Genomic DNA, 25,166 nt, shown 5'->3' with positions numbered 1-25,166 from the left:
CTCTAGCATCTCTGGGCAGATTGAGAGCTGCATGAGCAGGCAGTGAAGGAAGAGGCTGTTAATTTTACCTGGGGAGTGAACGAGCCTCAACCTGTCTCAGTGGGAAGCTCTGTGCTGTCCTTCGTTTTGTGCCGCTATTAGTTTTGTGCCTCGGCAGTATCATTAGTTCTGGGATTTAAATGAGCCTCAAAGCAAACCTCTGGCAATTGCCTCTAGGTTTTGACGAAACAATCTGCATAATTTTGAAGCAAAACCTGAAGTTGTCCCTGGAAACGTTCTCACTAGTTAACTGGGGTGAAGTTCCTTTGTTGGGAGAGCCAGAGGAAATTCACCTCGACTTGGACATTTCAAAGGAAGCTTAAAGGTGGCTAGACCACTTCCCACGAGTTATCCTGATTGCCCATCAGAAACATTGGAATGAGAGGGCAGAAGTATTTTTGGAGCCCCCTGGCTAAAGCGAGAGCTGGGAGTAGTGCCAGTGGTCCAGTGGCTAAGGTCCTGGCCTTTGAAGTTAGGGACTATGCTTTGAACTCTCATCTGGAGTGAGAAGATACTTGATTTAAATCCATATCCGCTCTGAAGGAGCTGCTGTAGCTTAACCCCAAGTTAATGGGCCCAGTGCAGGCATTACTGAGAGAAGCGGTATGGTCTGTGTAACGAAGGTCAGACATAAATGATCCTGTTGGTCTCGTCTGGCGTTAAAATCGGTTTACTGTACTTGTGAAGGCAGGAGGGGATCACCGAGAGATGTTTGTGAAATCTGCCGGCCACCGTTGTTTGCTAGCAGGCCTGTCTCTCACAGCACAAAGAACGTGGGACTCTTCCCCAGAAAAGTGGCTTGCGATTACCCACAGTTTCCAGACTGGTGACACTTGCTTCGCCAGCCTATTACAGAATGTCGTCTTGTACATCTCCCGTGTCTGTATCCTGGCCTGGGCTGAGATTTGCATCTTTTGCTGGGAGCTGAACTCTCTTAGGAATGAAGGACACACCTGGCTCGTTGTGCAGACTGTTTTGCTCATCTCCCTCACTGTTATCTTCATCGCTGTCTGTCTCTTCAACCTGGTCTTCAATCACCACAACATCATCCTTGGTGTCTGGATCGATATCCTCCTTAAACCACACGGCTTTGTACCCCTCGTCCGCTGTCCTTCTGTCCTTGGTGAGGATCGATTTCACTTCTTTATCGCTGTCCGTGTCCTTGCCCTCTTTGTCCCCCTCACTCTCTTTGATGGCGGCAGAAGTGGTTGCGATGCTGCTTTCCACTGCTGGCTCCAGAGGAGGGAAGCCGTCTGGCTGCTGATGCATGACAGGGGTGGCTGCCTCTGAAGTGTCACTTCTTAGTGACTCGCTGTCTTTCATGCTCCCATTGAGATTTTCATCCCTTAGGTAGCCGTTGTTACTTACACCCCGAAAGGAATCCTTGGGGAATGGCTAGAGCAGAAAAGTCTCATGGTTACAGGGGGGCAGAATGAAATGGGGGAGGGGGACAAAAAGGGAGCTAAATGATTGGACACAGCTCTGCTGACATCAGTGGAATTGCACCTCTGATGTCAGCTGGGGATCGGGCTGTCCAGAAGGACATGATACCCTGTGGTTACTTAGAACAGTAATTCCCTTCCTCTCTTTCTGCCACCTGAAAACTTGAACCAAACACTCTGTGGGGAAGGGACAGGGTCAGAGTGGCTTGCTTTGTTTAAGGATGGCTGGGCAGCATGCAAGGCAGTCAAGTGAACTACCAACGGCAGCCTCACTCCCATGATGACTCCTCCCTTCCATCAGAGCTTGAGGGAGAATGATTTTTTTTTTTAAGTTCCTGGTAGCCTGGTGAATTATTAGGACATTGTTGCCCATTTATGTCCAGTAGCACCAGTATTCTGTTTTGAGGCTTTGTTAGCATTTGTGGGGTCCCATGTGTTCCTGTGGAAGCCATGACTTGGGTCAGCGTGTCTCATCTCAGCTGTTCTCAGCAGTCACCTGAATTGCAGGCTCTTGATGGGGGTCACATGACCACCCAAGGAGTCTCCAGGACACCCATAAGGAGTGCGTCTAATACTTTGCACGGCCAGGGCTCTCGCTTTACAAACGTTAGAGAATTTAGCCCCCTGACGCTCCTGTAACAAGCATTAGCACCATTTTGCAGATGGAAGCCCAAAGAAGTTAAAGCCAAACTTGTCAAAAGAGGCCACTGACTTTTTTAAGAGCCTCCATTTCTGGGTACCGTGCTTCTAGATACGGGGAGCCTAACTTCCCAAGTTCTGAACACCTCACGTTCCCAATGGCTTCCCACCCCCATCTCTTTGAATCCATCTATTATCTTGGCCTCTTTGATCTGGGGCAGGGAACCTTTTTTGGGTCAGGTGCCGCTGACCCACAGAAAAGTCAGTCGGGGAGAAGTGAGAAGCAAAAAGGAAAGAGTTGCTCCCCACGTTCCCCTTGTACACCAGAGCTTAAGGGTGCCCAGGCTAGTAGATTTTGTGTGCTCTAGCCCCGCGGTGGGGTGGCGGGACAGCTGGAGCTCTAGCGCAGGCTCCCCAGTGTTGAGTGGGGACAGCCCTGAGCCTCAGGGGCCAGATCCAGGCAAGTCGGGGGCTGCACCCGGTCCCCAGGCCGTAGGTTCCCCACCCCTGTCTTAGATGATGAACATTCTGAGGCAGAGATCCTCCCTCCGTTATATCTATACAGTGCATAGCACTGGGCTGGAGCCTGCACGTGCTATGGCAGTATAAATCCGAATGACAGTAACAGTGTCTGAAGTTTGGCTCCCCAAAAATGAAGTCCTGCAAACTCGGTGCTACTCTTAAATTCTGGCCCATGCAATTTGTCGCTCTCTCACAACGGGACATAGAACTTGACTATCCCAGCGCCCTGGTTCTTTCTCTAACCCCAAAATGTATAGGCACTGACTCTGTGAGTGCTTTGGGGCTGCAGCACCCCTTGAAAAAATAGGGGATGCTCAGTACCCACCAGCCACCGCTGATGGAGAGAAGCAGCGCTGATCAGCTGATGGGGAGAAGGACAAAGGGTGGAGATGGGGTGGTGGGATGGTTGGGGACCTTAAGGAGGGTGTGGGAAGGGGCAGAATGGCAGGTGAAGCACTCCCAGGGAAAAGTAAAAGTCCGCACTTATGACAGGATATCATTTCCAAGCTCTAAGGCAACCCTGAAATGAACTAGGTATAAATTAACCACTAACCTTGTTTCTTCCAACCATGCTCTTAATTGTGGTTCCATAATTCTTGTAGATAATAATTCCAAGCAGCAGTAAGCACATTGCCAGCAATACAGCCAATGGGACACCTAAAGCGGCCATGTGCCCTGAAGTATACAAATATTCTGTACGTACGTCTACGAGGGAAACAAACAAATATTACATTTCTCAGAATCATTCTTACCTGGCCTAATGCAAGACTGGCTTGTAGGAGAGCAACCCACTTTTCTAAGAGCAAGGGAAATGCTCTCATGCTCAGTGCAAGCGGTGACATGGACCATTTAATCTGACAAGGTGTACTTCAGTGCAGTGCTCCAGGCATCGGCTTCTGGAAGTCACCCCTCAGGGGACTCCAGACCTTTCAATCAATAAAGAGAGAATGGGTCTTACAAAGGGGAATTTCCCATTTACACAAATGTGGATTTGTCCTGGGAAAGAATTGCCTGACTGGGACATCAGTGTTGTGTTTTTTGCTTATCACATTCAGAGTTGATATTTTGCTTATCACATTTAAACCCCAATGTGGCCAGTCCTTAATCTGAGCTCCTCATCATGGGCCCTGCATCGGGTGGGGGCTGAGGTGCCCAATGCTATGGGGATCAATACCTAGGGCTTGGCAAATAGGTCTGAGGCATGTTCTGTACAGTGCCAGGCAACGCTTTGCACCCGTGGTGGGCAGGCAGATTGTGTTGGAGTTTATTGCTTTAAGTTTCAATTGATTAAAAGAGCAAGTAGGATCCGTTTCCATCCCAATACCTACTTATTCCTGCCTTGACTGTGTATGGCTCTGTCTACACTGCAGCGGATACCAGAGGGATCCCAAAATAGATATTCTGTGTCTTTTGAGCACGCCTGTTATTTCGAAATATAACGGGCCCGCTATTCCGACATCCCTGTAAATCTCATTCCACAAGGAGTAAGGGACGATTCAGAATAGCGAAATAAGTGCTGTGTCGATAGCGCCAAATTTCGAGATAAGCTATTTCAAAATTAACTCAAAATAAACTGTGCAATTTGTGTAGCTCAAATCGCGTAGCTTATTTCGAGCTCTGGGTGCCATGTAGACACACCCTGACTGAATGAGCAAACAAACAGCATGAACTGGCCAGCGGGTGTTTCCCAGAGCAGACCTGTATCTTGTAACAATTTTTGATTCACAAATGTCCATCGGCAGAAAAAAACACTTTTTGGTTTTCTTGGGGAAAATATGAGGCATCCTTTGTGCGGTGTTCTAGCTCAGAGATTTAGGGCCCAATAAAAATGAACTAAAAACTTGACCAGAATAGCATTCTGATCCCTGTTGCATGGCGATTTGCACTGATGTCCCAGGGGTCTGAGAAGCACCTTTTACCCTCCTATCTATTAACAGGCAGACATATTGTGTCATAATACATCTGTCACTCTGATAAACACCACGCTGCTGGTCATCATGCTTGTTGCTATGCTGCCAAAAGGCATAGAGGAAAGTGACTTGAGAATTGCATTTAGACTATTTTAAAGTGTGTTTAATGCTTCATAGATGAATGTGTCTTTACGCTGATTTTGCAAATTGCCAGCTTTTCCTGGCTGTACAGGTAGGTCACGCTTTCATCACTTAGCAGGTAAAAGACGCCCTTACCAGGATCAACATCAAAACCGAGATACGGTATGAGAGACAGCCCTGATATTCAGGGCTTTGTTTTATATCTGTGCCTATTATACCCCACTCCATCTCTGATTGTTCACACATGCTAGCCGGTCATCCTGAATATTATACACTTCCAGAGGATTTGTCTATTTAGCTTCCCTCTAAGGATATTTGTGTCTTACACCATCCTCATTTTGAATTGGAACCCAACTTCTGTAAAGTTTCATGATAATTAAGTGGGGTTTGTGTTTGCCTTTATTCTAGACTTTGAATGGAATTTGAATGTTACCTGGGCTGTTGACAGCTCCAACAGTTTATTATTAACATGGTAGCGAAGGACTGGCACTTCCATGACGTTTTACTACTTAATTGTGTTTGATAACATGATTAGGGATGGGAAATACAGTCTGTGAAATTGATGCAAGCGTCCCCTCTTAACTCTTTCTGCCTTCAGTGGGTATTAAGTTATTCCCTTTTGTACATGTGTCCTAGAAATTAAAGTTCCCATTCAGCATCAATTTTCATAAGTATTCCATGAGTATTCTTAAAATGTAATTGTTCCATTGACTTTTTCAGTGGCCTTTGGACCAGACACTTAAAGTATACTCTGGCTCTTAGCATGCAAATCCCTTGACACCAAAGAACAGCCTGGGATAGGAATCAGAGCAATTAGACACAGCAAATTCCTCTTTGCCTATCCCTCCTTACCTTTGAATGTGCTAGTCAGGCCCTCTGTAATATACTGCGTATATAGTAAAATGGTGCAATAGTTTGGCCACATTAAGAACCCCCTGCCAGCCTATTTATAATAGAGTGGTGAAACCATTTCATTGCCAGTGTTGTGTTTGATAAATAGATGGCAAGGGCCAAATTTTCAAAAATTGCATCTATGGTTGGGTACATTAGTTTCTGGTTTTTCAATTTGACAATGTCTAGGCCAAAATTTTCAAATCTGGGTATCTAATCCACTCTTAATAACTGTGTCTCATCATCTTGTTAGTCTTTAAAGTGCTACATTGTCCTGCATTTTGTGTCTGTGTCTGTGTGTTTTCCCTCCTCAGAGAGGCTGCAACTCCCTCTGAAGTCACTGGGAGCAGAAGGTGCTCTGCATTTCTGAAAATAAGGCCCCATCAAGCTAACTGTGGGCATTCAAAAATAGAGGTACCCATTCGAGCCTGGATCTTGGAGAAAGAAGCACAGGTTGCAGGAGGGAAGAATTTAAAATACCCACTCTTGGAGGCACCAAGAACCCAGTTTGTGTGCACATGGCTAGAATGCCATTGGCAGAGGTGCTGCAGCTAGATCTCTTACTAAAGAGCCAGCTTAGTTTTAAACACAAGAACTCCTCTCACATTGTTACCCAGAACATAGTACATGATATGAGATGCAGTCAATCTAGTGAGACCCACAGCAAAGAAGGCAAACAAAGCAGCTCCTAGAAACAGAACAGCAGGGTAGCATGGGAGGACTCCTCCAACTGGGAATGCTAGATTTTCACATACAAATCTTTGCATGAGCAGGGAAGCAGTGAAAGCAAGAACTGAGTTCTATGAAGAGCTGACCAGGGAAGATAACTATGGGGAAAAACAGATAAAACTTTAAAAAAAACCAAAACTACCTCTTTGCAGCTGAAGAGAGAATACATACATTACAGAGCTGAGAACTCCGGCATCCACATGTAACTTTGGAGTCATTAGGGACTCCTTAATTTAGAGACAAGGTCATTTATGAGAAACCTGATTCCAATTTACAGGAGAGATTGTGGAGGGAAACAGACTAACTCTAAAGAAATGCTTTCAAATAGCAAAAGCAACTGAACTGTCCAGGGAAAAGATCAAAACAGTGATAGCCATTGGTACAGACAAAATAAAGACACCCAGAAGCAGGACAGAGACAGACTGAATGAAAACATAGACCTCCTTGTCCAGTGTATGCACCATGAAATGCAACATGCAAAGAAAAAAGAAATTGCCCAGCCAATGGGAAATGTTTCAAGGATTGTGAGGAAATAGATCCACTCTGTCCCAGAGCTATAGCGACCTTAGAAAGCAAGAATCAGCAGCCTATGCAGTGATTGAAGGTGGAAGAGGCTTCCAAAGAAAAAGAGTATATCTGCAGTGTGACGTCAGCCAATCCAAGGACTCTGTGTGTATGTGCATTGCAGATGAAGGCTGCCAGTTATTCAACTGCCATATTTGCGACTATGCAATTAGCTCAATGACCAATTTGATTCCAGCTGGATTGTGAGGCCAGCTGGAGTGTAATCCCCTCAACTGTGAAACAGCAACATCAGATTGGAAAAATGTGACCCCGTCCTGGTGATGTCACACAGTGAAACAGTTCTCAGAAAAGTGGGCAAATGTTGGCTATTGATAAGAAAACTTCTCTGGTGTCATGGGTATCATGTGGAGTCTTCAGTATCATGTGGAGTCTTCAGTACTTGATGCACAGTAGCACCAGCCGCTGCTAGGTTGCGGGGCAGGTCAAGGCCTGAATTTGATTGCAATACAAATATCGTCCATGTGAAAGAGGAGGAAGAACAGTCACCAGAGGCCTTGCCGAGCATTTTAACAGAACGCAAGGATGTTAGGCACCTAAAGGACAGTCTGAAGTTAGAAAATCATCTGCATGTGCTGCCTGTGAGATCTCTGCTGAGTTTTAGCTCTGATGAAGCCACTGACAAAGCAACTGGCCTCCAAAGAAGTAAGTCTGCAAAGAGACGTCATTACACTCGTTAAAACTAGGACACAGTGGTCAGCAGGCTAGTAGCGGTGAGAGAATCCTTGGATAAGCTGTGGATTTTCAGTGCTCCAAAACCACTGAATAGAATAGAGCATAAAAAAGAAGTCCCTGTCCAGTGGAGGACATGCTACCTGACTTATCCAGGGCAAAAAGTCTTCAGTTTGTGAGGTTTAGGATGGGTTCTGGTACACTGAGCAAGTTGAGCCATTCAGCTATTTGACAGTGCTGGCATGAAAGTAGGATCTGCTAGAATCTATCCTATAATCATTGTGGCACCATTTATAAAAAATCTCTAGTCGTTCTTTACTCCAAGATGCTGAAAACCAAAAAATGAGAAACTGAAACTTTACAGAAAACTGAAAATCTTAAAGTGCAAACTTTCAATAAACTTCTTGTTGATTTTTTTTTCAGAAACCAAAAATGGTTCTATTTCCAAAACCAGCCGAATTGAATTTTTCACAAAAACATTTACCACGTTTCAAACAAAAAATTATTAAATATTAAAAATACAGACTACATTACTAGTAAGGAGCAATATAGATAATATAATATAAAATTTTAAAAATTCAAAATGGAAAGTTTCAAAACAAAAATATCAAAATATTGTATTCCAAAAATGTCAAAATGGGATGTTTGGACAATGTCAGAACTGTTTTTCTCTCTCTCCTCTCTTCCCCCCTTCTGACATGAAATTCTAGCAAAATCAAAGTGTTTTTATTTCTACAGAACTGAATGTTCTGACAGAATATGGTTTCATCCAAGTTTCTCAGAACAGCTCTGGCCAGTAGCAATGAAGCGCTACCCGCTTGAGTATTAGTAGAGTTGTGAATTGGAGCAGGGTCTCTGAGCCACAGTGCCCTTCATGGCTTCACGTGGGGTGGAACACTTTACACCCAATGTTCTTCAAAGGGCCCTTCCTAAAGTCACAATCTGTCTAGCATGTTTTGTCTGAAAGACTTCTAAAGCATTTTACAACTACGTAGAACAGGGGTCCATTTCTCCAGCACTGAAATGAAGCGATCTCACTAATGTGGAAGTTTACCAGCATGGGGCAATCCTGTGCAACATTTGAGACCAGGAAGTGAAGAATAATGCTGTAGCTGGTAAAAGCTGCACTGGGATTTTAGTTAGGCACTAAAAATTAATTATCCAGATTGAGCTTTCCCCAGGACATGCTGAGTCCTGCTGAGTCACCAATTCTGCAGAAGTTCTTAGGGGTTTCCTTGGAAGCCTCTTCCATTCATAAGGACAAATCAGAAACAGTGAGAACAAAATTGAATTTGCTGAGTGCAGATAGGAGAGGGGCGAGGAAGCCTTGATTCTGAGTAGGGCACACATCTACCTGTCTGAGTGTTTGTGGAGGATATTTGAGAAGACACAGGGTCTGATGGCCTCGGAGATCTGCTTGCTACTGGAGTTGACGTAAGAAGAGAGCTGGGCCCAACAGACGGGGAAGATGGCAGAGTAGTGGATTGAACCGTTTCACCTGGTGCTGGGTTTGTTCCTGTTATGGGGGACTTGGTGGTTCCAGATTCTGAAGGCCCCACTGGATGCATGCTGGATACTGCGGCGGTAGAAGTCCTTGTGGTCACAGGCTTCATTGTGGTTACAAGAGGAGGGATAAGTGAGCCCGAGGGAGTACCTGTCACAGGCTTTCCAGTGGTCCCAGAGATGCCAGCATTATTGGTTGTCATGTTCACTGAAGAAGGGGACTTTGTGGGTCCTGAGCTGGCTGTAGAGGCTGTGTTAATTGCTCCAGGGGACGAGGCTAACGATGAACCTGAAGGTTTTGGAGTGGTGGTTCCTGTCCCAGCAGCAACAGCAGAGGTGGTGGTGATGGTGGTAGGTATAGGAGGAGGAGTTGTACCTAGAGACCCAAGAGGTGCCCCCAGGTGATGTTGGTTAACTTCTTAGCTACAATTTCACATTACTTTATTTTTGACAATGGCAAAACATTACAGGTGAACCTCTCTTGTCCGGCACACTTGGGACCAGACTGGTTCAGAGCGAGAGTGTTTTCTGGTGTTTTCTGCAGCATTACCAACACTTCCATTGCTTATTGTGCTTTTAGAGGACATTTATTGGTAAAATAGAGCTAAATAACAGCACAGAACACTGAGAACTAGGACTGGTGGCTGTAAACAAACTTTATAGGGCCGTGGGAAACTTGGCCACACCCATAAAAAGTGGTCATCCAGCTAACTAAAATCATTATGGATGACAGATGTTTCTGGATAAGATAGTTCTGGACAAGAGAAGTTCAACCCGTATTAATCTGAATAGAGCAAAAATAAATCAGGTGATTGATGCAAGAAGCCACCTAGTTTCAGTATAAATAACAGAGAAGGGTAAGAGCTCTACTGGCTGGAGACAGAGCTAACATTTCTCCCTCCCTTCAACTCTTTTAAAGTGGAATTGTTTATGAATAGCCAGAATTTTAAATTTACCCAAGTCTAGGACTGGCATAAATCTTAATCAGCAGGAGACTCGTGAAGCTATATTTTAGAAAGGCTTCCAAAACATATCAGCAATGTTTTTTTGAGTGCAGGCAAATCTGCATTCATACAGGTATGCCTTCTGTATGTGTTTCCTTGTTTTTGCACATGCAAATACCTGTCTGCATGTGAAGCTGCAGGTGTTTGTCCACACATATGGTTGTGTCATAAAAATAGCACATGTGCCAGGAAGATCTTTGACCATGTGGCCTGTCATATCTTTGTGTGCATGTCTAAGTACCTATTCACTGGTGCTGTCCAAATATTTTTAAAGAGGTGAGGTAATGCAGGATATCAACTGCAACGTCCTTAATGGTGAAAACTAGAGCCACCAAATTTAGTCTTCAACTTTCTCTCACCCTAACTCAAAGTAAGGTCAGGGTTTGTTGTGCCAGGAAAATGGGAAATACTGGGGATGGGACTGTTTTCCAGAACATAGAAAGGGAGGGGGCAGAGAGGAGGGACATGATACTCACAGTGACCACTAGGAGTAGCGAGTGCAGGAGACAGCTATACTGTACTGCAGAGCGACAACTGTGGACAGTTGCATCAGTAAGACAGTGGCCAGCTGCAGACAGGGCTCTGCATGTTGCTGGTTAACGGAGTGGGTAGGTGGTCCCTCTGTCCTGCTCTGCCCTGACTCCTGCACCCCTCCCTCTCTTGGCCCCCTGCAATGAGCCCCTCCTTAAGGAATGTGCTATTATTCAAGACTGGTCTGTCTTTGTGCAAAGTATAAGGAGCTCTTCTGCAAGCTTCAAATCTGATTGACTTGTAAGTTCTATCCAACAACAATTGCTTAACAAGTATGGAAGGCACAAACTACCGCGCTGCAAAGAGGCTCTGTGACAGTCAGGGGGTCATGTGAAGAGTTCTATGCCTTGCGCTTTGTCTACTCTATTCTGCATGAGTCACAGCTCAGCATTGGTAAGAGCTGACGGTCAAGAAGTTAATGTTCCATCTTGACCTAAGTGGGAGGTTGCTGAGATCAAGACAAAGCACTCACTGTACCCTGGGACCTGTTGGCCTTCTCTCTCCTTTTAAAGATAAAAGCAGCTGCTATCTGCTCCTTTTTAGCAAACTAGGGAAAACTTCTTAGCAAGCTGCCCTTGTGTCTCTGGTCTGCATTAAGATTCAGAACCCTTCTTCATTCTGACAGAGAAAATGAAGCATTAGATGATCCCAGCTCTAATCGCATGAATAAAAACCTTGGAAAAGAAAAGTGAGATGGTAAAGGCTAAATCCTTCGCAATTTGGGTGGAGGGAGATTGAGAGTGCACAACGGTTGCTGTGAGTGTCTTAAGGATACACTTACGCCATGTCTTCACTAAGTGGAAGATCAACATTGGTGCAATCGATCTTCTGGAATGTGATTTTCTGGGTCTAGTTAAGACCTGCTAAATCGAACTCAGAGGGTGTCCCCATCAGTGGCCGTTAGGAATGAGGGAGGCCTATGCGAGTGATTGCTCCCTTTGGCCTCTTGCTGTGGGAATGGGGGGGGGGGGACTTGAAACAAGATATGTCAACTCCAGCTACATAATTAATGTAGCTGAAGTTACATATCTTGATTCAACCTTCTCCTTTAATATAGACCCAGCCTTAGAGTGCTTCATCCCATTCTAGCTGGAGAGTAGAATACAGCCTCCCATTGATATCAACAGGCTTTGAATTGAGACCATGGTTTCTAGTGCATGATCTGTGTTCTTTAAATCACCCAGGGTAATGTAAAATATCTCATTTGGGAACTAGACAACAACTGGATGCCCAAGGTACGTACCTCTGGAAGGCGTGACCTCCACAGTAATCATAGTATTTGCCTCCTGCAGGCTCTCCTCATCCATAGCAGTAGCCTATGCAGACATGAGAAAGAGATGATCTTAGTTGCTTGTTTGGTTGTTTATTCACCAAACATTCCCTGAAGCAATAATACCCAAGTCTCAATAACACAGCTCCTCTGCTTGAGGAACTCGGAGCATTGTACATACTCTGTACCAATTTTGTGACATACTTTGCAACTGTGAAGAGGGGAAGCATTCTCTCTGCCACCTTATAGATGGACACTCTGAAGCATGAAGGGGTAAAATAACTTGTCCAAATTCAGACAGGACGTCTGGCAGAGCTAGAATCAGAACTCAGACCACTTGTCTTCTACTCCAGTGCTCGCAACCCTAGACCAGTGATTTTCAAAGTACGGTTCACGATCCAGTACTGGGTCATGGAAACACAGGCTCTGGGTTGCCTCGCTGTAGCATGACCCAGTGGTCAGCGGGCAAGCTAAGGCTGGCTTCCTGCCTGTCCTGGCACTGTGGGCTACGTTGCACTCTGGAAGCTGTCAGCAGCAGGATTGGCTCCTAGGTGGAGGTGAGTAGGTGACTCTCACAAGATAAAAAAGCAAACCAAACCAAAAAAATGAAGCCGATCCGATTTCAAAATAAGCCCAAAATGAGCTCCGTCCATTTTTACTTGGCAGTGCCTGGTGACAAACCAGGAACCAGACAATGGGAATGTGGAGCCAGAGCTTGGGGTAGGGGTGGCCTGTGAAGCTGGACCTGCAGCTGGCCACTTCCAGGGTGCAGTGTGGTCCACTGTGCCAGCACAGGCAGGGAGCCTGCCTTACCATCCCACTGCATCACTGACCAGGAGCTACCAGAGGTAAGCCTTTGCCCCCACAATCCCCTGTCCCAGCCATGAGCCCCTCCAAACCCTTCCTGCACCCTAAACACCTCATCCTTGGCCCCGTCCCATAGCCTGCACGCCCAGACAAAGCCTGCACCCCCTGTATTTCACCCCCATGCCGCAGTCCAGAATCTCCACCTACATACTGAACCCCCCAAGTCTGCACCCTAACCCCTCATCTCTGGCCCAACCCCAGAGCTCACACCCTCAGGCAAAGCCTTTGCCTCCCCCGCACTGTCAACCCCTCCTGCCTGCGACCCTACCCTGGAGCCTGCACTCTAGTCAAAAGATATAATTATGCTGGGTCATGGGTATTGACAATTTTTTTCAACTGGGTCATAAGAAAAAAAAGTTTGAAAACAAGTGCCCTAGAGCGTACTTCCTCCAGAAATGCAGCAGGGAACAATCCGGCACTGGAGGGAGGATGCACAATGTGACAAAAAAGGCCTATTCTTTAAGAAGACTCAAAGGTGTAAGTCACCTTTCTTGCTTCATGAGTAGGGCGAATAAAAGGCTTTATTGGTGGCCCTGTTCACAACAGCAGCTGCATATCGCTAACAGTCTTTATCTCTCATCAGTCCCTTTGGACATAGCTCCCAGTTAAATCACTGGTGACCTGCCTTCCTTAGACACACAAGAGACATAATTTTAAGAAACATTGCCCCTCTCTGTGAACCCTTCTGTGTGCACCATTGTTTGGATGTGCAAATGGAAACTCCATGGACAATTGACTTTGAGGCACACTAGTATGGGGCAAATCTAGTTTGTGCAATTTGGTCACTTGCATTTTAAATGGTGTCTATGCTGTGCATTTAAAAAGAAAGTGGTCCAAGACTAGGAAGGTCGCCCGCCCTTCTCATCTCTCAGTAGATTCATGGTGACAGCCAAGTTAAAAAGCAATTTACTATTATTGTTGTGGAAGTGTTTTGGGGGATACAGCTCAGAGGAAAAATGCTACACAAATGAGAGCTCTTAGCGTTGTTACTGTTCCAAATAACTTAAAATATTAAGTGCCAGATCCTCAGCTGTTGGAACGTGACACAGCCAAGGAGGAGTGCCTTAGTATTTCACCTTCCCAACAAGACCTGGCCCATACCCTCACAGGGCAGTTCTAATGGTGTTAATTGCACAGTCTGCCTTTTAGCAGGACCCTAAATTCTCTCAAGAAGACAGAGTTTGTGTTCTTGTCATTAAATTCTATGCATGTGGAACATCAGGTTTGCAATGATTAGTAGGCAGGGGAGCTGATTTGAAATCTTTCTCTTGATTTTTTTTTTCTTTACTGAAATTTGGATTTTTGACTAAACAAAACATTTTTGTGAAAAATGTCTGATTTCTTTTAAATTTGTTTTATCTGCTTTGGAAAATGGAAAATTTTCTGCTTTTTAGTTGTGGTTATTTTGTGAAAAGCTGAAGTTTTCTGCTGAAAAACTCTGGAAAACTATTTTGTGTGTGTGTCTTCACTGAAAATTTCCACAGGCAAGAGGGAAACCCCATTTCTTGACTGGCTCTAGTAGATACTTCTCAGGCAAGTTAGCTCTATGATCACTGTTACCTTAACCTCCCAGCTCCCCCAGGTGTTGTCTCATAATATGTTTCTCTTATAGGGTCTCTGGGGTGAGGGTTGTAATTTTTTAAGCTGGGTCTAGCCCATATCATGAACCCCAGGTACTCCAGGAGCTCCTATAATACAAGTTACTATCCTCTGCCTAGCAGGAAAGCTGACATACCAACATTGTGATAGTTGTAGCTGACGGCAGCATTGTGTTCGTCAGGACAAGTCCGTCTCTGGTTACGGTGAAATCGCTGCTGTTTTTAATGTTGTATACGATTTGAGGATTGACTTTCTGGAAAAGTTAAAGTGAGTTAAATGTCTGCATTGGCTGCATTGGCTGTATTCACGGAAATTGTTGCCCATAACAGCGAGGGAAATCCTTCCTCCTAGAAAATGGTTCCCTCGGGAAAGAATTCATTCCTGTGCAGAGAGCCAGCACAACTGAAGCAGCTTTGGAAGGTTTAAGGGAGACAAAAATGTTGCATAAACCCCATGCTGGGCTTCTGGACTGTGGTGATTGTTGCTGTATCTCTATACAATGTCATTGCACTAATAGGTCCTGTTGCTAGCACAGGCTGGCCAGCCTTTTAAAGCAAGCCAGGCTGAGCTGCCCTTCAGCCACTCTGGTGAGGCAGTGAATGAGTGAGCTCAGCTGGTGGTGATGGAGCTTAATTACAGTGTCAGACCCCAGCTGTGGAGCCTCCGAACCAGAACCATTTAAATGGAGCTGTGAATTCACTCTGGAGAGGAGGAATTGGAGAGAGGAACAAGGGCAGGCCCCTCTCCAGGAAGGACCTGAGGGAGTCAGGCTGGAAAACTGACAGGGAGAAGGGTAGGTTTCTATGGGGGAGCCTAAGATAGGACCTGGAAAGAGCCAGCAGATCCCCGAGGGAAGGCAATGGGAGTATAGGAAGCCTGTTAGGGTTGCCAGATGTTTCAACAAAAATACCGGACGCACTTGACATTACATCACAATCTACATTCCATCTTATTTAGAAAATATCGGACATTTCTATTTTCCTAATTTCTATTTTCTCACTTTGTTTCCTGAACAGAAAGCTCAAATACTGGACTGTCTGGTTCAAAACCGGACACCTGGCAACCCTAGAGCTTGCTGGAAGGAGGCAGTAGAGAAGAAACGGGAGCTGGGGGAGGGGTGAGGAAGGGGCCAAGAAGCAGTGACAGGCAGTGGAGCCCAAGTAGCCCATTTATTTGGACTTACAGGGTAAGGAGAAGGGGAGAACTTAGGACACCTGGCTGGAGACTCCTATCTAGCATTGTTCATGCCACTGCAGACAGATAAATACCTGTCCTCTCTTGCTCCTAGCAGTTATGGCTCCTCCAGCTGAGCCTCCCTGCAGTGTCTGAGTGAATGAGGGGTCTTACAGTGAAGCTGGAAGGCTGACAGATCCTGATTTCTGGGCTTCTCTGTCTCCGTGGATGCCACCAGCAGCTTCCTATAGGCTTGACCCGGTTGCCAGTCAAGTCATGTTCTTTGGCTTCTAATAGGAAGAGTTTTATCCACCCAGGTCTCAGTGAATGTGGAGGTTCTGAATCATGGTGTGTGGAATGTGGGAAGCATCAGCTGTGCACGGAAAAGGCTAAACTCGTCAACTTGCCCACCTGGTGCTGTGTGAGAGGGGCAGGATGACGACCGGGCTCTTAGAGGGTGGAAGCAAAGCAGAGGCTCTGACCTGGAATGGTCAGGGGTGCTTGCTAACAAATGCTCCAGAGATGTCTGTGTGTCTCTCTCCCATCCTCCACCCCCAATCCAGCCCCACGCATGAAGCCCCAGGCCCTTCCAGTTCCTTACATTAGGGAAGTCGTCATCAGCCGCAAAGATCTTCAGAGGTTTGGAAGGTGCTCCAGGCTCCATGACCAGACTGAGTGTGGCCAGCCCAGCAGATACCGTCCCTGTGTAGCTGGGGCTTACAAAGAGCGGTGCGAAGCTACTTTTAATGATGACCTTGATCTCAACTGTGGTTAAGGAGTATTTCTGTACGTTGTTGGCTTGGGTGGCCTACGGCGAAAGAGACCATACAGAAGCACCACTATTGCTGTTATGAGACATAAGAAGACGTGGGGCCAGACCCACAGAAGTCAAAGGGATTCTATCTATTGAGCAAATGGGCTTTGGATCAGGTCCATAAAGGGAGGCTGAGAAAGGACGCAATTGACTTTTAGAGCAGGAGACTGATGCTTAGAGCTGCTCTGTTCTAGTCCTGGATCTACTACTGGCTTTCTCTGTGATCTTGAACAAATCTCTCAACCTTCTAAAAATTTCCCACCTCACATATTTGGGGCTTGAGGCTTAATTCACTTACTTAAACTGAATTAAGTTAATCATCAGAGGGGTAGCCGTGTTAGTTTGGATCTGCAAAAGCGACAAGGAGTCCTGTAGCACTTTATAGACTAACAGATGTATTGGAGCATAAGCTTTTGTGGGCAAAGACCCACTTCCTCAGATGCATGTAGTGGAAATTTCCACTACATGCATCTGAGGAAGTGGGTCTTTGCCCACGAAAGCTTATGCTCCAATACATCTGTTAGTCTATAAAGTGCTACAGGACTCTTTGTCGTTAATTCAGTTTGTAAAACACTTTCAGTTCTTCAATGCCCAGGGCAATGGAAATGCAAAATGTTACATGGGTAGGATGACTCAAAGCAGCAGACACAGCTGTGCCAAATCAAGGCACTTCCACCAGCATCCTGATCATCTAACGCGCTGCCCATATTTCCTCCCAAAAATGGTTTAGAACTCTTAACTTTCTTTTGATTATGTTCTAAATGGAAAACAAGTTTCTAATATGGGCTGATTAAATAATTGCTTTTGTACAAACATGGACTGTGCTGAAGTCCAGCATTAGTCCTTTCTGTTAAATGATGAATAGAGGGCTGTGCCCCCTGTTTGCTATGCTTGCCAACCCCCTGTCTTTGAGGGTAGGCAGCTCTGGCTCTTCCCCCACCCCCGGCCGACAGGAATGGCTAGGGCTACACTAGCCCCGGTCTCTCCCTGACTCCCCCAGCTGCAGGTCTGGTCTCTCGGTACCAACCCCCCAGCCACCAGGAGGGGGCTGGGGCCATGCCAGCCATGGTCTCTCGGCCACCCCAGAGAGCTGGGGCTGGGGCCACGGCAGCCCCAGCTCCCTCCCATCCCCGAGCACCAGGGAAGGGAGAGGAAGGGAGGAGGCCATGCAGCTTAGAGAAGAGGGAGGGCGGGAGGAAAATTTTCCCTGCGGGACGTGATGTGATGACGTCACTCTGTCGTCCCGCAAGAACATTTTTTTTTATATGTAGAGAGAGATCATTTGAACCCAAATGGATGGCTCTTCAGTTACAATTGTTTCCAACATTGATTGGATGGCACAATCCAGGAATCTTTACACAGGTCAAAATTCCCCCTGCAAGTCCTGGCAAGAATTTTATTTGTAGGAATGAGGCAGGATAACACCTGTTTCCAGCCACCTGTCGAACACTGGGCACTTAGCAAATGTAAAGTCATTGTCGCCCTGGGAGGCCAGAAGTTCTGGAGCTGAGATCTGGGGTTCTGGGATGTCAGCAGACTTACCATGATCTGTAAAATGAATGTATCTGAAGTATTTGCTGCTTTGTTCATAGTTATATTCCCTGTATCGCTATTCAGTAAGAATATATCATCCTTGTTTCCTAAAAAATAATGGGAAGGTTAATTAGGTCTAGTATTGACCAAGAGAAAGACATTTGCTAAAGCATCTAGAGCTTTAATAGATTTTGCTGTAGCTCCCGTGTTTTGCACCTCAGCTGTTACATGACATGACATCTCTTTATTGCCTGTGCCAGGCTTTATGACTGGGTGTGCACAACATGGACTCGGTGCTACCTCAAAGTGTGGATTCAGTGTTAGGAGAGCAACAGGAAGACACACGCAAGCCTGACTGAAAGAGGTAGGAGAGCAATGGTTCTTATTTATTTCTGTCACAGGAGCACTTAGTAGCCTCACCTGATACGATGAGTCCCTTTGTTAGTGCATAAAAAACAAAGTAATAGCTAGTCCCTAGCTCAAAGAGTTTACAATCTAAAAGGATAAAGTAGGTGTGCTCCATGGAAGATTGTTGTGATCAATCTTCTGGAGTTTGATTTAGTGAGTCTAGTTAAGACAAGCTAAATCAAATTCAGAGGGTGCCTCTGCTGGCATCCGGTACTCTTGCTCCTGCAAGGAGTAAGGGAAACCACAGAGCTCAACTTAAAGTAAGCCAACTTCAGCTATGTTATTCTATGTAGCTGAAGTGGTGTACCATAAGCTGAGCTGCCGGATCTAGTGTAAACCTTTACTTATGAGAAGGGGAGAACTGAAGCACAGAGACTAAATGACATGGCTAGGATCACCCAACAAGTTTGTGGGCTGAGCCAGGAGTTGACCCTTGATTTCCTGGGTCCCTGTCCCATGTCTTAATGATGCCTTGAGAAGCAATAGAGAGATTTTTATGACACCAGTGGGACACATTGCTCACTGCCAGTGTGATGTTCCCTACTTCGTTCTGTATGGCCTTATGGGTATACAGCAGCATTCCCTGTAGGGTGAGCATCTGAGTGGCCATGCAGGATGCTGTGGAGGACTGTGCATCTAATTACCGCTGTGCATCTAATTACTGGAGCCGCACAGCACGGCTCCACTCATCAGGTACCTCCTCTCGAGAATGTGGGGAAGATGAGCTGGGGGGCTTGATGGGGAGAATAAGAGGTGGGTGGGAGATGGGGGTCAGTGAAGAGAAAGGAGGGATAGGAGGGGTTGGGTGGGGGTCCCTGGGGTGAGGGGGAGAGGCAAGTTAGAGCCCAACTCTCCCCCAGGCAGCCCCATCTGGGCTACAAAGTGCAGGGGACAGCAGGGAGAGATAGAAGAAACAAGTCGGACACAATGCCAGACCCAGAGCTTCTACTGCCAGGGGACAGACCCCTCATCCTTGGCCCCAGCCCAGCCCTGCCCATCACCCAGAGGTGTTCACTGAAGCTGCAGCAGCCATGGAGAGGGACATCTCACCTTGCCCCGAGCTGCTGCAGTGAGAGAGGTGGGGTAGTCCTCACTCCCTGGGACAGCCTGCGCCCCGAACCTCTCGTCCCTGGCTCCACCCCAGAGCTTGCACCCCCAGCCAGAGCCTTCATCCTGCACTGCAACCCTCTGCTCTATCCCTGATTGAGCCCCCCTCCTCTACCTCCACCTCCGCCACACACTGTCCATGTGTGGAATTACTTTTGTTATGTGATACATCACCTTGTGGGGTGCCCATGCTAGCCCCTCTGCTTTCTTTTAGTGTCACCCTGTGCCCCCTCTCGGGTGGTGCGGGCTTTGCTCCCAGACCTGCATTTACATCAGTTCCCTGCACATAATGAAAGTCATCCCACATGTGGACATAATAAAACCAGAGGGAACACTGGTATGCAGATATGCCCTGCCTTACAGGATAAATGAAGATGGGAGAACAAACAATTGGTATGATTTGGGTGAATTGTGTTTGTCAATCAACTGACCTCGTTTTCTTTTTAAACAAAGCAACCATGACTGAAATAATGTGCTGTCTGCTCACTGAGAAATACTCAGGCCTTATCTTTTGAAATCCAGACTGGCACATAGAATCCCTGTCAGAGCTTTTGCAACGTACAGTGGTGTGAATACAAAATCCTTGACTAAAATGAGGAGGGTTTCAGGATTTTGTGGTTCAGGCAGGTTGAAAACTGGCTGGAATCAGTGTGGCTGGGATTGAAAAAGTCAGCCTCGGTCATTTGGATAAAGATCAGAGAGGAAAAAGCCCCCACCCTAACAAACACTGTGTCCTGAGCATTGGTTGTAGTGTTGTGCGGTTCCTTTTCTCTCCCTCACTACAGTTTAAAGAGATGAGAAACATCGGTGTTTCCCACCGTGTGTCTGTACAGCACCTAACATAATGGAGACCCTGATTCTAGCCTGTTGGGTCTCCGTACTACAGGAACACAGGCAATTAATTAATTGCAGATAATTATTTTTCTGGTTGTACTGTATTGCCATGGCAATAGTTTAACTCTGAGGTTTCTTCCCTCTGGGGCACAGAACAATATTACCAATGGAAGCGAATTTTTGGGTAGAGAGAACTTTACTCACCACCAACAATGCTGTACACTATTTTTTCATTCAAAGTGTAGTCAGGATCAATGGCGTAGAGGGGCCCGGGTTTCAGGGTCAGTGGGTCAGTCTGCAACAACAAGGCAAGAGTCTGAAAAACAAAGCACTAGATGCCTTCAGAACTTTTCAATCCAGGCCACATTTAGCTTTAGGTGACTATTGCAGAACAGAGATAATAGAGCATAGGGCGTGGGTTTGCAGAGCTCCTTCTTTGCTCTTGGAATGCATCAAAAGCAGTGAGGTTGGGAGGTGCTAGTCTCTGTGGTTGGTTGACTTGCTCCTGCACTGACTTGTCCTACTTTGATTAGACTCAAAAGCCTGCTGTGCTCATGCCTGAGCAATACAGCTGATACTGGCATGCCCCTTAGGGCCGTGGTTCTTATATTGTTTTGGCCTGCAGCCTGCCCTGTCCAACACAGACCGTTTCGTGGGCCACCAGCCAACCACCCATGATGACAAAATGGGTGTAGGAACAGGCTGGGGGTGCGGGTTTGGCTGGGAGGTCGGGTGCGGTGCAGGAGTGGGCTGAAGGTGGGGGGCCTGGGAGGGAGAGGGATGGGGTGAAGGGTCTGGGCATGAAGGGCATGGGGAAGCTTACCTGGCTCCATGTCCCTCACTGCTCCCAAGCATCACCCCTTGCTGCTCCCATTGGCTGTGATTCAGGACAATGGGAGCAGCGGGGAAAGCCTCCAGATGAGCCTCCAGCCAGGGAGAGGGGGAGTTGGCAGCACACGGAGCAGCTTCCTCTCCCCACAAGCCGTATCTGGCCCATGAGGCTCGCCCCCTCACCCCGCAGCAGGAAGCCAGCACTGGTGCTCCAACCTTGCAGGGGGAAGGGGCATGGGGGTGGTGTCTCAGCACAGGCTCCCCACTACAGGGAGAGGGTGAACCACAAACCCCTGGCCCAGCAGCAAGACAGCTGTGGTCTGCTGACCATACTTGAAGAACCACTGCCTTAGAGGGGATAGGGTATAACCAGTCTTGTCCCGGCATTTCCAACATGCATTATTCTTCTGAACATAGTCGCCAGTGATCACTGAGGGAAATAAACCATGTCTGATTGTAACCCTCATCTGAGGGGTTTCTGTGTGGGATGGGAAGATTCAGAGCTGTTTCGTGGAAGAGAGCTGAACCATCCCCACGAAAGGTCCAATCTTATCGCCTGTACTTGGGCAAGATAGAGACCAACATGAGCAAGCATCTGATTCTGAACAGCCTTTCTGAACACCTCATGAACGGAGCTTGTCAATGCTAGAGGGGGTTCAGAGTCGACATGGTCCCAGCCTTATTATTATAGTCCCTCGCTCTTGAGGGGGCTGCCAGAGCTCGCATTACAAAACCTGCATTGCCCAAAGGGCTTTCTGAGCTATTGTTTTTGAGCTACCACGCTGTGAACATACGCAGCAAGCACATCTGGTGGAAGATAGTGGTAGCAGAGCTTTGGGCTGCATCACATGGGTGCAGCAGGAGGCATTTCTCCTAAGCTGACAAACAACTTTCAGAGAAAGGGCACCGTCTTGACGGCTGGATGGGGGCTTTAGGCACACCCTGACATTGGGGCTGTCCCGATGGCCTGCACCCCAGTAGAGGACAGAACAAGCAATGGAAGGTGTGATGATGGCAGAATGCCCACCAAATATGGCAATTCTCCTCCCGAAGGAACGGGCTTGGTTGCTCATTGATAGGGGGGTGCAGGACCAGTTGGCTTCCTCCCTGGCGGCTGTGCTGGAGGCTGTCGGCAGACTCAGGGAGAAGTCATTGCCTTGACTTATGCCTGGCTCATGTGTCAAGTGTTTCTACACCGTGACGGGAGACAGGAATATAATCATTTAAAGCTGAGGTTCCAACATCGTAGGAATCCTGGAGCCAGGCTCTGGGCTTCTGCTGCGATTGGGCCTGAACCACTCCTGTGCTGCTAAGGACATGACCTGGGAGGTGGTTGGAAAGCATTAGCTCCCATGTGGGCTGCCTACCGTTTTCTCGGAGATGTTGACCCTCCCAATGTAGCCACTGCTGATGCAAACTTTCTTGTCCACATTAATGAAAGTACATGGCTGGAACCAGGGAGGTCGGGTGTCGACTTGCTGGATGTCTATGTTTATGGTTGCATTGGCTACATGGCTATCTGGGTTGCCGGGTGCACTGTCCTATACAGAAAATAAGAACATTCTTGTTAGATCCAAGGCATATTTCGAACCTCAGAACCCCTTTCCCTGCAGCCCCTGCAAAATACAATGGGCTGGATGCTTAGCTGCTGTCAATCAATGCAGCGTCATTGATTTCCTTGGCCCTTTGCCAACTTACACTAGCTGAGGATCTAGCCCTACAACTAAAGTTAATATGCCAATCACAGCTGTATTGGTGGATGGGATACACACCAGGAGGTAGCAGCTGTGAATGAGATGCTTTGCTCACTTATAAAACTCACCTTTGCATACAAGAGTAACTGCATAAATTTATATTGATCATAGTCCAGGCTTTTGCGCAGGTAAATAGTTGGGTTATTAACTCCTTGTATGTTGAAGTAATCGGTTGCTTCCTGAAAAGCAAGAGGGGGGAGAGTGTGATTGCTGTCACAGACACTGAAAATACCATTAGCTGCTTGCTATGTACCTCATTCATGGCTGGGTATTTTTAGGACAGATGCAGGCATTGTTCAGCTGTTGATCCTTGGAACTCTTTGGTCTCTAGCTAGTAACATGACTCTTCTCTGGCATCTCAGTAAGGATCATTAGAGGAATTTTTGGAGATTCTTCTCTCAACAGGATCATAGGACTGAATTCAGATTGAAATCAGTGTAACAGAGAGCAAAAGTTGGCTCATTGCTTTCTACTAGATTTGGCTCGGCTTTCCTGTCACCTATACTGGCACCTTTCATAGCATTCTTCCTGATTTCCATCATTCTGGGCTCAGAATCTAGCCTGATGAGTACAACTCTGAAGTCATTTACACTTGTTCAACTCCATTAAGATCCATGAGGTTGCACAAGTGTAACTGATACAGAATTTAGGAATCCATCTGCTCTTGCCTCGATGCTTTGTTTGTTTGTTTGTTTATTTGAAAAGGTTTTTCGATCTTTTTTTTTTTTAACTACAATGCCAGTCTGTGTACTCCAGATTGGCACCAATTTAACTGAACATAAACTTTCCATTGGTCCTTTAACAAAATCATTGAAGATGAAGGCTGATCTTGCAGCTAAAGCTCTGGACTGGGATGCGGATCTGGCTTCAGCTTCTGGCTTTGCGGTAGCCTTTCTGCATGACCTTAGTCAAATCCCTTAATGTCTCAGGCTACATCTAGACTGCAAGCCTCTTTCGAAAGAGATTTTCTAGACTGCAACCACTTCTTTCGAAAAAGCGAGCCGCTTTTTTGAAAGAGAGCACCCAGGCAGTCTGGATGCTCTCTTTCAAAAAGCCCTGTTTGCATTCAAGAATGCCTTTTTTTGAAAGAGCACTTTCAAAAAAAGGCGTTCTTCCTCATAAAATGAGGTTTACCATAGTAAAAAAAAAAAAAGTTGTGTTCTTTTGATTTAATTTCAAAAGAACGCAGTGGCAGCCTAGATGCAGGGAAATTTTTTTTGAAAAAAGGCCACTTTTTTCAAAAAACACCCTGTAGTCCAGACACACCGTTAGTGTCTCAGTCCCTTATCTATTAAACTGGGATGATCATTCTACTTTCCCCACTCTGCTGACCTTCTGAGATTCTAAACTCTTCAGGGCAGAATCTCTCTCACTGTGTTTGTAGCATAGCGTAGCACATTTTCTCCTCAACGTGGTGTAGGCCTTAAAATGCTACCCTCGTGTTAATGTTGAATAGGTGCTCTGGTAATATTTTTTTTTTCAAAAAGTGTGTGAATTTTTGAAGAATTCAGTATTTAAGGCATGGATTTCTCTGTTCCACTAGCCCCCTCCTGGTTCTGTCCATGCTTTATCTTTCTGCCAGTGTAAATCACTAACAAAGAGCTCGACATTTTTTGCAACAAACATACTCACCGCCGGGGTGATCGCCACAAGTTCATAATATATGACATCAAGGTCAGCATCACTAGCAGTCACACGATTCATGGCTATAATGGTCGTATTCACTTTTGCATCCTGAAAACAAAGTTGTATGGGTTTTTCCACCCCATTTTGGCAAATGGTCACATGCTCATAACACTCTCACTGATAAATCCTCCCTAATCCCCTTGTGCTATATCAGTCACTGCTCTGGAGTTAGAAAAACTCCTCCCACTGCCATCTCTGACCATGTTTAATTGACACTCTGGTAAAGATACCGGATGCCTGCAGAGCATTGTCTACACAAGAGCCCTCAGTAGCACTGGGGTTGCTGAATTGAGACTGTGACAGCGAAAGTGTGTGTTCTAAAATTCCCTGGTGTACTTGTGTGACACAGTGGGGGCTGTATTCACTGTTTTGCTTTGCTATGCTGTATGTGATTCCTGCTGTCCTGTGCTGCTCTGGAGTCAGTGTGCATGTGTGTGTGTGTATGTGTGTGTGCGCGCGCACGCGCATGTGCAGTACCCAGCGGGGATGGGTTCTTTGGGCGAGAACTCCTGAGGGAAGGCGTGTAGGGAATGGCCCAGGCCGGCCTGTCACCTGACCCTAATGGAAAGTAGGTGACAGGCCGGCCTGGATAGTCAGATAACACCTTGCCTGGAAGCAGGACGAAGGAGGCGGCGGGGCTGCCTAGAGGGCTGGGGCCAGTTGCTGGGTGTGTGAGTTAGTTTTT

General features: G+C 46.5%; 1 protein-coding gene across 1 annotated transcript in view; it reads right to left on the bottom strand.

The window, feature by feature from the left end:
• Positions 1-833: 833 nt before the first annotated feature.
• CDHR5 (cadherin related family member 5) overlaps positions 834-25,166 on the bottom strand; it is a 32,801-nt gene continuing 8,468 nt past the window's right edge. Inside the window, exons 5-15 of the mRNA XM_006124870.4 lie at positions 24,428-24,529; positions 22,864-22,974; positions 22,409-22,582; positions 20,415-20,505; positions 17,871-17,968; positions 16,116-16,322; positions 14,478-14,594; positions 11,849-11,921; positions 9,222-9,446; positions 3,196-3,347; positions 834-1,434 (exon numbers count right to left, since the gene is read on the bottom strand). Of these exons, the coding sequence (XP_006124932.2) occupies positions 889-1,434; positions 3,196-3,347; positions 9,222-9,446; positions 11,849-11,921; positions 14,478-14,594; positions 16,116-16,322; positions 17,871-17,968; positions 20,415-20,505; positions 22,409-22,582; positions 22,864-22,974; positions 24,428-24,529 (1,896 nt within the window). The 3' untranslated portion in view covers positions 834-888. The remainder of the gene's footprint in view (positions 1,435-3,195; positions 3,348-9,221; positions 9,447-11,848; positions 11,922-14,477; positions 14,595-16,115; positions 16,323-17,870; positions 17,969-20,414; positions 20,506-22,408; positions 22,583-22,863; positions 22,975-24,427; positions 24,530-25,166) is intronic.

This window comes from Pelodiscus sinensis, chromosome 4 (genome assembly GCF_049634645.1).
Source record: "Pelodiscus sinensis isolate JC-2024 chromosome 4, ASM4963464v1, whole genome shotgun sequence".
Classification (NCBI taxonomy): Eukaryota; Metazoa; Chordata; order Testudines; family Trionychidae; genus Pelodiscus; species Pelodiscus sinensis.
The sequence above is the reverse complement of the archived record's forward strand: the minus strand, read 5'-3'. Positions and strand labels throughout refer to the sequence as shown.